At 30.7% G+C, this 13,929-nt stretch overlaps 1 protein-coding gene across 5 annotated transcripts in view; it reads right to left on the bottom strand.

Moving 5' to 3' along the window:
- The window catches only part of LOC123007598, a 143,190-nt gene that overhangs the window by 91,179 nt on the left and 38,082 nt on the right, over positions 1–13,929 (bottom strand). For all 5 annotated transcript variants that reach the window (XM_044402986.1, XM_044403015.1, XM_044403007.1 and 2 more), the window contains one exon: positions 8,893–9,078. In XM_044402986.1, the coding sequence (XP_044258921.1) occupies positions 8,893–9,078 (186 nt within the window). The remainder of the gene's footprint in view (positions 1–8,892; positions 9,079–13,929) is intronic.

Genomic DNA, 13,929 nt, shown 5'->3' with positions numbered 1-13,929 from the left:
GTCCTATATAATTTTTTTTAATTTTACCATTTAAAGGTCACTAATGAACTTTTTCAATTCGCTAGGACACCCTGCATGTAAATATCAAAAAATTAACAAAAAAAACTAAAATCAAAAACAAGTCATAAATAAATCTCCAAATCAAGTTGAAGCCTTTCAGCCCCGAAATAGCACTTTCAAGGCGTTAATAGTCTCAATCGTCGCAATCCTCGCCCCATTTCGCACTGCCATTTAGGGTGTTACTCCCATAACCTCAATCAGCGCAATCCTTAGATAGCTCCGAAGCCTGCGGCCTAACAACGTTATAATTGCCGGCATGTGCCTGGACCGCAATGACGTTTCCGTGTAACCAAGAATATTCAAATGCGTCGACACGTGACCTAAGGGATGTTTTTTCTCTAAAGATTGACACGACCAGATAACGAATGCGGGTGGTCTCGTGTTTTTCAACGTTGAAAGCAGTCGGTGTTTTTCCAGGTATCTGCCAATACAGAAAAATCGGCTTCTTTAATCTCCGAGACGCATCTCCGGGGTGAAGTCGCCGACGACTTATCAGATGGGGAAGTTAATTGGAGCGAAATTCGACGGGAGAATGACGTAAAACTTGCTAATTGTTGCATAAAAGTCGATAATTTGTTCACTAAGTACGCTAGTTGGTTTCACCTTTGAACGCAATTAGGAGGTATAACTGGCCTTAAGTCGGGTTACGAAATTTCCGGTAATCACATTCAAAGCTCATACGAGACAAGATTTACGATACCAAAATCACGAATTTAATGTAATAACAACCTAAGGCTCTCCTAATAATAATAACAACAACAACGAAAAAGAAAAACTCTACATATTCATCTGATTTATCGTCGCCATTATCTCTTAGAATAATATTTCATTGAGCACCACTCGATTATCAATTCTAATAGTTCACGGAAACGCTTTCTATTTTACAATCCAAAGAATAAAAAAATAAATTGTATGTTTTAACAATTTTATTCGGCTTGGTTCAAAGGAAATTTCAGTTTGACACTAATGGTGCCATAAAATGTCCCTTTTGTAATTGGGTAATCTTTATGAACTACGGTTTATTATTTTTTATACACAGGGTGTAGCAATTAAATTTCTCACTTCCATATATCAGTTTAGTCATTATTCATTAGTATACTATACAACGTGCCTTGGCCATTTTCGCTTGTTTTGCAATGATTTCAAAACATTTTTGGAAACTAGGAACAAAATAGCTTGCTTAAGAGCATTTTTTTACTAAAAAACTAACACATTTTGAGAGAATTCTTTAAAATAAGACATAAATTCACAAAATTTGTGTAATTTTTAGGTGGGTGCAATAGTAAGTATGTATTTATTAAAAAATGAATAAAAATTATTTGTATTGTAGATAAAACGTGCTATTTCTCCGCTTCTTTTTAAAAATTGTAGAAGACGCGAGCAAATTTTGTTTTGTTTTTTATCACAATTTTAACGACAACGTATACTTTTTGTCTATAAAAGAAACATCAATATCTATATTGTGTTGTCTAAAATAAATTATCGTTTTTTAAGTTTCTTGTTGTATTTTTCACAATTTAGATAGTTTCTTCACTGAGAATGCAAATTCGCCAAATTAGACAAATTTCACAAAAAAACACAAATTAGAAAAATTTCATTTCATCTAAATTAGGTTGTCCTTCAGTGACAAATTCACTAAACTCAAGAAATTTAGTCAAAACAAAGCAAAAAATTGCAGGATACGATTATTTTAACCTGTTTCGCTAGATTTAGGAAACCTGATAAGTTTTGTACTTTTTGATTTTCCACAACCCTTTGACAAAACGATTATTTTTGACGTCAAATTTTGATTTTTGTGGAGCATTTCATTTAAATTAAATAAATTTTTTATGAAATTTTATAAAATCATGCTTTTCCGTTTTGAAATATGTACTATTTTTTACTAAGTGTAAAATAAAGAGAATTAATTCTCTAGTGCGACAAAACGCGATGTGGAAGCAAAATAATGTCTCCATACAAAGTGGAATTTTTCGCGGTCTTTTTAATTAGAGTGTTCACTTGGTTGCGAAAAAATCGCGTTTTGTCTTACCGGAACCGTTAACAGTTAATTGTTTAGTCTATCGATAAGATTTAGACTTTGATTTATTAAAACGAATGTCTCAATACCTCGAGCAAACGTGCATTACATAAATAAATATCCTAGTTGTTTGACGCATTTAGTATCAATCAAACTGATTCTAATTAAAATAATAGTAATGTCTGTATGTATATTTGTAGAATAACTGGCACAGTTCCCATTGCACTGAAAGGTTATTTCCTCGGGTTAACGATAATTCCAGCTAATGGGGCGAATTTTTTCATTTTCCAAATGTTCCACTTTTATGGCGAAATGTCAAGAACATTAACAATTGCGCCATTTGAACAATGCGATCGTTCATTTGACGATTTTTTTGTCTGTTTGTGGTAATAGCGCATTGTCCCAATAGGGTATTACTCCCATAACCTCGATGCGAAAAAACAATAAATTATTAATTGTTGGAAATTTTATCAAGTCGAGGTCAATGTCGCTTATCAAACCACTAATTTGATTTGTTTTTTTTTCGAAAAATAAACGAAAGTTAATGAATTCTAACCCAATAACCGGCAATTATGTGGTCGAATTTCTAACATTTCTTCTATAGCCAACGCCCTTACGTGATTGCACCTACAGAGCCTACACTATTAAAACATTTGATATATTAAACGGCTTATTAACGTATAAATAATAATTACAAGAACAAGAATAATGCGTGACCGATTCGAGCTTTTTCTAAATTGATTATTAAAAGCTAAACCAAGGCTAAATAAGATTTATTGAACTAATGGAACTATTTTCATCGTGAGAATTGTGGCAGAAGTGGAGAAATTCCATACTATTAGAATAACATACTTAGTTATAAAACCACAAAATAATGTCTAAAAATATACGTGCCAGTAACACTTTTTTTTCTTGAATTTAGTAAGTTTATCATTGAAAAACTGTCTAAATTGAACAAAAAAGACCAACATAAAAAAAATGTTAAAAAAATTTTATCTATAAAAATTTCAAAGTTATGAGAATTCAAATTTTGCACATGACCATTTATTTTTATTGAAAAAATATTTTTTTACAGGCTATTAGAAGAGGTAACAAGAAAGCTGTATCCTAAATTGTAACTTTGTTTAATGTTGTTTGTGTCTTTCATTGGCAAAATTTTCGTACCTCTACTAAACAATTATAAAAAAAAAAACATATACAAGATCATCACTATAATTAAATAAACATAAAAAAATGTCCAATGTCAAAAAATAAATGTCAAAATTTTTTAACAGATAGAATTTTTTTTCATGTTCCTGGTATCTTATCATACTTAAATTATTTCTCTGGCGCGCGAGTTCTAATACACCCTGTATATGCTCGTCGCTCAGACCGCTACCAATTTTAGAGAAAAAAACTGGACACTTCACTGAAGAAACTATCCTGAAACATCATCAAACTATCGTAACATTTTGACAATTATAAAAACAATAACTCAAGAAAATGTTAATTAGAAAAATTTAAAAAAACACAAAAAAGAATCTTTTACAAACTTTCAAAATAAAAAATTAAATTACCTCAAAAAGAAGAACAAAGACTGACTTTTTTTTAAGTTGTATTTCAAGTCGTAGTATTCTGTTAGTTTTTTAAGATTTCATTATTCTTTGCAACATTTTTCGATTGTAAAGATTCCTTATAGGAGCACTCTCTACGCCCGTCACTCACATCATTATAAATAAACTTTAGTAAAAAAAGTCGAAAACACTAAAATAAAGACTTTATTGAAAAACGCTATCAAAAATAAATTGAAAATACAAAAAGTTTTAATAATAAAAATATATCGAAACAAGACAAATACATGAATAAAAAATCAAAACTAAACACTTCAATATCATTTAATTTTAAAACTGTTAAACTGTTTTCAGATTTAAATTTAAATTTTTTTTTACAGTTTTTGAAGTATTTGTAATGAATGCCAATGTTATGTTTACTAGATATTATTTTCAAGTACATGTCAAAGCAAAAGATATGAAACTATTATAAATGGCTTTAATAAGACCCCAAGCTGTGCAAACGATTTATTTCTAACAAAATCATGACATGCCTATATTAGTAATAAATTTAAATCGAATAAAGTCAAGTTGTTGATAAAATATGGTAATTTACCAACACAATCACTTTCTTGGTGCAAATTCGATGGAATTAATTAAGATACTCTGAACCTTGATTAATGTGTATTTAAGTCAGTGAATAATTTTTTAAAATTATCTTTTTTTTTCTTTCAAGTATGAAAATAAAGCGACCATCGTCCATCCTTCACGATCTGCACAAACCCATTGTTAAAAACCCATCTCCACACCCACCATCACCTCTTATTACACACTCAAAGTTTTTTTTCACCTCCCGCATCCGTTTTATACCTGGATGGTACAACCTATCTCACTATCCCTTTACGGCTCATAAATAAAACGGAATATTTTGACAGGACCTAATGTAAATGCTGCGATATAACTCAGCATCTTATATCTTGTAACAGGTTGTGGAAGAAAAAAAATGTTTGTTTTATTTATGTCGTGTGTGTGCACTAGGGCTGTTGATATAGCGCGTAGTTTCGACTAATTTCAGGTAATCAAGACACTTAGCTCCGTCGTAAAAAAACGGTCAGGGCTATTATGGAATTTTATTGGTGCTTAAACGACTATATGTACAGAGTGGCCCATTTTATGTGAATTTGATAGGTATTTTGCAAAATTTGAGACACCTGAAGAGGTCTAGACGGGTGATAAAATTCCAGAAAATAATTTCTTTCATCCTAACAGGAAATAAAGTGGTATTTTATTCCCTCGTTTTTGACTAATAATCTGGTTCTTTATTTTCTCGGGAATAAAGTAAATTAAATACCAATTTAAACTCTTAAAATAAACTGGGATTAAATGGATTAAATGTTTTGAGTGTTTTTTGATTTAAACACAGGCCTTGATAACGATTTTTACTCTTTTAAAATTTCATTTGAATGAATTGAATATTTTCACAAATTATTTGACATTATTTAGCAATTTTATCATTTTCTTATGTTATTAATTTAGGTAGTTTGTTGGTAGGAAAGTTTTGTATGCATAGTTAATCCCTCGAATGAAAATGCCCATTACCTACATTCTCATCAGGATTAAAATTGTTGTTTATTCCCTTGATACATAATTAACCATTATGCACTTTGTTCTACATTTCTGAGTTTCTTCTCGTTTTTTTTTCTAAGTTTAGTTAGTTTTCTAAGTTAGTCTAGTTATTTGGTAACTAAAAATAAGAATAAATTGGACATTGCAAGGAAAATTTATGGTAAAGGTATTTTAAAGCATAGACAACCAATACAACAACATCGTGTGGAATGTAAATAACAATGAAAATAATAACTTATTTTTATCATTTATTAGAGTAATTTTATCAAGAAATTACAGTGAACTGATTGAAATTTGAGCACCTTATTTGAAACAAAAATAGTTATTAACTGTAATAAGAGTAATTTCCTTTCAGCTTTTCGGGTAGTTAATCAAAACAAATTTCAACAAGCGTAAGAAATTCGTTTAATTCTCTTTGTGCTTTAACGTGGGAAAATCCAAAATTTAATGGTGCATTTTAATAATAATAATAATTTGATAATGATTATTGCACTCGGAAGACATTAAAAAAAATAGTTTTTTGGTTTCTTGTTTCTTGCTTTCTAAAATGTAATACATGATGACAAAATTAGACAAAATTTCCCTAAGTTGATAAAAATGACTTCATTCATTTCATTTTTTATTGCTCTCTGTTTCTTCTTTCGTATTCATGATTGATTTATCATCGAATCAAGTATCGAATCAGTTAAAACACTGACCTACCTACCCAAAAGCTTCATCGTGCAATAAACCTGCAATGGTATAAATGAAGCTAGTTCCACAATTAAGCCCGTGTACTTTACGGAAACATTAGCAACAATTACGGTACTGACCACCTTCTACGTACCTTGTTATTATTTATACATTCCGCACTTATTCTCTCCATTTATCATCGGCAATCGGCCAACAAAGCGGCCCTAATCAGACTTGATCCTTGTAACGATTTATCAACACATTCATTCATTTACGAAATATTCAACTTCCGTGTTTTTCCCATGACTGTTGTTTGCATTTGTGGCGTGTGTCGGACCCATTAACCAATTTTATAACGAATGCATTTAGACCGACGATAAATTCGGACGAGTGGGTTTGGCCGAAGATATTTTTATTTCGGATTGTTGGAGATTTTCAACAGTCATAACTTTATAATTGACAGAAACGGAGCCATTTGAATATTGTAATTGGGCGTTTTGCGATTGAATTGACACAGATTGAGGAATATTTATTATAGGGAACTGCAGTGGCGTAACAATATGCTAAAGACCGGAATATTTTTCTCGTTTGAACCTTTTTAAATAAAAGAATGTTTCCCAAGAGTAAATAACAAGCAATCGTTAAAGTGTTGCAACAGCCGCCAAATTTTTAAAAAATAACCTCTTGTTTTTCTCTGTGTTTTAATGTACCTTTTAACAACAAATAAAAACAATTGCTTAACAGTTTTTAAGTAAGATTATTTCATAATAACGTTTGAAATGAGGCATGACTAATATTTTAAGAAGAGAATAATTTGACAGACAGCTCGATTTTAATTAAGCTTATTAGGCTATTCTCTAAAAATCTGCTATAGTCTATAAGCTGGTATATTCCATAGCTAATAGAGCTCTGTATATAAATTTTTTAAAGTCCTTATAGAATCGTATCAAAATTGGTATTCTCTAAGCGTCTATGTAAACATTCGAGTTATAGCGCTGTAATTACCCTAAAGTCTGGTTTTTATTAAGTGGAAATGTCAAACAGTCTTAACAAATTTATTCATGGTAATTTTTGGATGTTGGCAGTTCTAGTTTTTAATTTAATTAATAAAAAATGGCATTCAGCAAAAAAATCGTCTAAGAAAATTTAAAAATGAAAACACAAAAACGGGAACAAATTGAGTATCACGAACAGTTTTTGGAAATTTGAAGACGAAAAGTCAGAAAAAGACTACCGCTAAAATTTAGACACAATTTGTAATGTAAATTTGCTAAACATTCTCTAATTTTTAGTAAGAAATTAATGAGAATACAACATAAACATCAAAGAGAAAAAAACGTAATTAAATTAGTAGGATTGTTTGCAACGTTTTTGAAGAACGAGTTGAAGAAGTAACAATTTTGAAACTAAAGCCGAAGGAGAATTTAGAAAATGCATCAACTTTGAGCTCATATTAATAAATTACACAAAAATTTATTACCGATTTTCATAAAACCTGCTTGTACCTTTTACAAAATAACTTTTTTCTAAATAGACACTCTTTTTATTAAAGATTTTGTTGTAAGAAGCTCATTATTGTCCACAACATTACCTTCTTTTTTCTTCATTTAATAATAAATATAATGCAATTAGTGCAATATTATTACGATCCATCACTGAACTATTATTAACTTTACACGATACCAATAATTATAAGAGAACAAAAATTAGCATCACTGGCGAAATACGGAGAGAAGTACTTATAATAAATTATTGAGGAGTGACATTGTTACTATGACAATATATCGTTATAGAGACATAAGTCTTTACGGTCAGCAAATTTCTCGCCATAACTTTATAGAGACTTTAAGCTTATAGAATTTTAGGTATAGAGAAATATTTCCTTAGAGAATTCGATTTTTACTTATAGTCGATAGCTTAAAGAGTTATAGCGCTATAGCACGTATTTTTTTTTACAGAATAGCACCATTAACCTCTTATATTTCTCTAATTATTTCTGGTTGGAAATAATTACGCAATGCAGAAACACAGAACAGTTATATTATTCTCATTTTTTGAAAAAAAAAATGATAAAAAAAGATTTCGATTTATTGTGCTTATTAGAATTAGTGAAGAATTGTTGGAAGCAAAACTTTATGGCGCTGCGCCTCCACACCCCCAGCCCATGTCTCTTCAATCCAATATATTCATTCATAGACAAAAAGAAATATACAGGGTGCGCCAGAACTCGCGCCCCAGAGAAAAATGCCATATAAGGTAAGATACCAGGAACATGAAAAATTATCTATAAAAATTTCGAAATTATGAGAGTTTAAATTTTGCACTTTTTATTTATTTATTTTGCACTATTTATTTCTGTTGAAATATTTTTTTAAGTTTTTTTGCTATAGGTTATTAGAAGAGGAAACAAGGAAGCTGTATTCTAAATTGTAACTCTGTTCAATGTTATTTGTGGCTTCTATTGGCAAAATTTTTGTACCTTTACTAAATAATTGTAAAAAAAAACATACACAAGTATCATTAAATAGAATTAAATAGACATAAAAAAATAAATGTCAAAATTTTTTGACAGATACAATTTTTAAACATTTTTTCCAGGTTCCTGGTATATCCTATATATCCTATCTTACTTGAAATTTTTCTCTGGGGCGCGAGTTCTGGCGCACCCTGTATTTTATTTTTCGTGTTTCTACAACGTTTCATCCAATTTTCTAAGGGTGTTGGACCTTTAGAAATGCATTTGAATCAATTTTTAGATTTTTGACAAAATGTTAGACGATTTTTCGTACCTCTTTACTCGACGAGCTAACTCTCATGACTGGGAGTGGGTATACCTTTTGCTAACTTAAACCTATACACTTTCTTATTTTTCGCCTTATTATTTTAAAACAAACGCAGCCAATGCCTGTCATATAGCAAACCTCAGCAGGCTCAACACTCTCGTTATATTATTTTTCCCATCCACCGGCTATTAACCCTTCCACTCACCTTAACACGTTCCAACAATTTCGCAGCCTGTATGCAGAATTCATTCTCAAATCTGTGTAAACATCCATGATATTCGCAGACGAGCAAATCCCTCGCCTGTCTGACCAAACACTTCTTCGACCGTTGAAAATTCTCATACAAATCCCCGAAATACTTCTCCACCAAACTGGCCACATCGCTCTTGACCTGCAACAAAACCACCATTAGGGAGGGTCCACAACACAACCCTTATTTGTGAGCCAGCCACGCGACGGATAGTAATATTTATCTCGCCGGAAATCCGAAACGTGATGAACCGTTTCCGGCTAGACGAAAATTCGGTATTGTTTAGTCTGTTGATCGTAGAGCACGAAGTTGGGTGCAATTAGGGTTATTGTTGCTTTCATTATCATTTATTCACGTTTCTTGAAGCGAATTATCAAGACTGAAAGTTTTGACGGGCGCGAGGCTATTGATGCTCGATGACTAATGGCAGACAGGAAAGCGAGATTTTAGTGATTTATTCTGATTAAGGGGCTATTTTTTATGGGAGAATTTCGTGAGTTTGCTCGGGGAAGTGTTGCAAAAAATAAAATCAATAAATTCACTTAATGGAGAAATTGGCCAATTTGGAAATTTTCATGGGCGAAGCGGTTTTTGCCTCATTAGACAAATTATTGCAGGAATTTATTGCAACAATTTCTTTATGAACTAAAAAAATCAACGGTTTTATTTACATTTTTTATCATAACCTCTAAAAAAATTACTTAAAATCGTATTTTTGTAAGTTTTTGATGTTCCAAGCAGCCTTGGGTAATATCAATTAACTTTTATTAAGTATATTTTCTATAAATTTAACAAAAAAAGAGAAAGTAAAACTAAAAATAGCATAAAATACCCAGAACTTAATGGTTTTTATAACTTTTTTGTTTTATCTACATATTTTCTTATTTAGTTTCAATTCTTTATTATTTGTTAATTTCACTTAGTACTCGTATGTAAATATGTTTAGAGTATAATTGCAAAAGTGTTGTCCTTGGTTTTGTTAAACCTGCAATGATCTACAAACAAAAATAAAAAGAAAATAAAATTTTCTTATAAAAAAATTAAAAAGAGAATAAAATTTCTATTAGCACTATCTGCCCCTTTCTGTTGCCCTCTAAAAAACACAAACATTTTTATAGTGCTTTGTCAAATAATTTTTATTAAAACCATAACATTAAAACCACAAATGGGACAGATAGATTTTAAAATTCATTTTATTTTATCGCTTTTCTGTATACAAAAAAATAATTACAAAACAATCGTCGTCAACAGTCTGTAATACAAAATTCTGCGAAACTCCACAAAGGTTTCCTAACAAATTGTCACATCTTCAAGACTTTAACTATAAAAAAGTATAGTATACTATTCACCTTTTTGTCAAGACTGAAACTATTTACAAACATCCTGAAATCCTGAAAATGTACGCACTGGTTACAAAATATTAAATCAAAATAAATATACTAAATAAAAATTAACAAATGTAAAACAAGACTTTGGCTGTCTTTCAAAACAATAACTTTATCTGTAAAATGGCAGAAAAACTTTGAATAAAAAAATAAAGTAGGTTAATAAAAAACAAGAAATTATATTTATTTAAAAATATTAAATTTTTTCACATTTCAAACGGTCTTTGTAAGATCTTTGTAGAAAATCGCTTGTTTTTTTGACACAATCTCTCGATTTAGGTCCATTTTTGGCTCTAAAATCTAAATTGCTCTAAATTAGCTGAAATTGCATTACTGTAATCTAAAACGACAAATTTTTGTATTTGTTGACAAAATCTCTCAACTCAAGTCAAATTTTGACTTCAACACGGGGTAATTCGTTTGAAATTAGAAAAACTGCCTTATTAAATAAAATTACATTTTTTTTTAGCAAAATCTCTCAATTTTTAAGACGGCTTTTCACCCTGAAATAAACTAAATTTCAGGAAATTAACCGAAACAACGTTATTATGACTAAAGAACGGCAATTTTTGTACTTGTTTTTTCCGACGTCTTGATCCAAAAAGTGATAAATTGAATTAGTCTACGAGTAAATCTTAGCTATTATAAAAACATTCTGTATAATCCTTTACCGAAAGCCAGATTCCAATTTCCAACTTTTGCGATTTTATGAATGCTTTTACTAAACAATCTAGATAAAAAACAAGTAAGTTTATAAAGTCTGATGTATTCGTATCCCAAAATTGTTGAATTGCAAAAATATGTGTTAAAACATCAATTTCAAATTATTTTTTTAATTAATTATACTTTTCTGAAACAATATATATATTTCCCTTTTGTGAAGCACCGAAGCAATTCTTAATTAAAACTTCTCTAGATGAACTCCTCAAACCTTTCCTTGGCAACCCATAATCCCAACGTAAAATTAAAAACGTCAGTCATTTCACAAACAATTAACTTCTCTTTCATTTTTCCATCTTCTTATCCCTCTTCGCGAGTTCAAAGTTCACGGCCCCCAGTCACAAAGCTCGACCGCCGTTCATTGTTAATGAACAATAAATTTCTAATCTGACCCCACCTGTTGGCACTCTCACTCTTGAAACTCCCATCGTTACGTCAACCATCGTAATTCGGGTGGACCCATTTCACCCATCATCGAGACGATGACCATCTGGTCGCGATTGATGATTGTTCACAGTTGAATAATAACGGAGGCAGTCGAACTGTGATGTATTATTACATCATTGTGGAAGTAGGGTTAGGACAATTATGGTAACATGTTATTATTTGGGTTAACATATTGGAAGTCTGAACTTGGTGAGCAATTTTGTCCATTTTCGATCGTAATGCTATTCATCAGGCGACGTGTAAACAAATTAAGGTTAATGGAATGGCTGTTATAAATTGCTCAATACATTTTTAATAAAAAATCTAGATTTTATTTTATGCACAGGGTGAGTCCCCAAAATCTCAAAAATCACAACTTGTGGATTTCCAGCGATTTTCGAAATTTATTCAAAAAATATTTGACAAAAAATAATATAAAATCTGAATAAAAAGAAAAAAAATTAAAATTAACATATACAGAATGTTTAGTTTTTTTGTAAAATTTTTCGAAAACCAAAATTTGAAAAAATATAATATTCAAAATTATCGCCTTTTTTCTTGAATTTGTAACGGTTTAAATAAGTTAGAACCATTTAATAATCTGTAAAATGAGTAAAAAACTACTTACATAAAAAACAATACAGTAAATGAAGAACAACAAACAAAATATGTGAATTAAAAAAAGTCAACCAATGTCCTAAATTTTTTTACAAAAACACTTTATTTAAAAAAATCGAAATTTTTTAATAAATTTCAAATGACCTTTGCAAAATTTAAGTAAGCAAAAATTGGTAACTCGTTTGGGATTCCCTGAAACAGCGTTATTATAACATAAAACAACAATTTTGGTTCTGGTTTCTGCAAAATCTCCCGATTTGAGTCAATTTCTGATTATAAAACGTAAACACACCATAGGAAACACGAAAATTTTAAATAATGCTAGTAATTCTCTATTTTTGCAATTTATTCGAAACTTTTACCATTAAAAAAAAATTAAAACTACATTGATTTTAATAGTATCCAAAAAATATTTGTTCTTCATTGTAAACTTTTTCAAAACCATCATTTTTTCCAACATTTTTGTAACTCTTTAAATAAATTTCGAATATTGTCTAGTTTTTTGGATAGCACAAAAGGTAAAAGTAATTATATTTAAATTTTTCCTTGGCTCAGTTCCCTGAATGATGAGTTGACCCACTTTAGCAATAAAGCTCTTTCACAAAATCACTCTTTTTAATCACTTATCTCTTCAAAGAGGCCAAAATGTTGCAACATTTTAATTTATGACAGTGGTGACGATTACATTGCTTGTCTCGAGATAATAACCGAGTTTGTTTAAGAGCACTATTATATAAGAAAATTTTTCAAAAAGAAGAATCGTTAAGGAGCGTTGGTACCACACCTGTGCATGTTTGGCTTCTTAGTGCTTATCCACCATGAATAACGCTCAGTTCTCATATTAATAATCGAATCGAGGCAGAGACAAATCGGCTTTCCACAGACCATTCTTCGGTATTAAAGGAAGTGGTTCAGGTGTCTTCTTGAACAGATAATGGGATAAAAAGGGATTTTGGTGACGATTTATAAGACAAGAATTTTTGTATATTAAAAGCGTCTCATTTGACCAAGAATCGAAAATTGTGTCAAGTTTGTAATTCATTCAAAAAACCGGAAAATACTCAATGTGTCGTCTGGAGCTTCTAGAATCACACGCTTAGAGACAAACTAATTATAATTATAATGAAACAAGTTGGAGAATGTCGAAACGATTACACATGTTTTAATTTACTAGACTCGAAAATAAATTGGTAAAGTAGTATCAAGATCGTCGAGAAATTTATGACAAAGTTTCATCACAATTGACAGTATACGTAGGTGCACTCTGAGATAATAATGAAATGATCTCGTTGACTGCATGAACGACCATTCCGTAATCGATGCTCAATCTCCGAAGGAACCTACATTGACACCTCCCTGAAATTGGTCTTTGTTGCACCATCGCTCCTGTTTATAATTTTCTACTCTAGCGTTTAATTACGCAATTTGCCTGCAAAATGAAATTACAAGCCTCTTTGCTCGCCCTTCGGCTGAAAAGATTGTATCGCTGTAATGATAGCAATGCATGAATGAGATGACAATCTGGGTCCGGAGCACGGAGAAAGGGCCACATGCGCCCTTGTTAATAATAATCATTGATGGTAAAAAAATATAATAATTCTGTACAGGACACAATAACAAAATATACCGTATGTCCCCGGAGTAAGTTTACAAGAGGAAAAAAAATATCTTTGATTTTACGCCAAAACTGCAAAGGAAAAACTTTTTTTGCTTTATGTGAAACAAGCAAATCTGCAATTAAAACTTCACTGTTCTCACTCAGTAGAAAAAAAAGTTAATTTTTCTCTTGATTTTGGACTTAGAATAAATTTTCTCTGCTTTTGAAGTCCTATCATATTGGCGG

This window comes from Tribolium madens, unplaced genomic scaffold, assembly GCF_015345945.1.
Source record: "Tribolium madens isolate multiple individuals breed KSU strain unplaced genomic scaffold, Tmad_KSU_1.1 Scaffold_11;HRSCAF=98;Tcas5.2_LG3b, whole genome shotgun sequence".
NCBI lineage: Eukaryota > Metazoa > Arthropoda > Insecta > Coleoptera > Tenebrionidae > Tribolium > Tribolium madens.
This window is presented reverse-complemented; position numbering and strand designations above follow the sequence as displayed.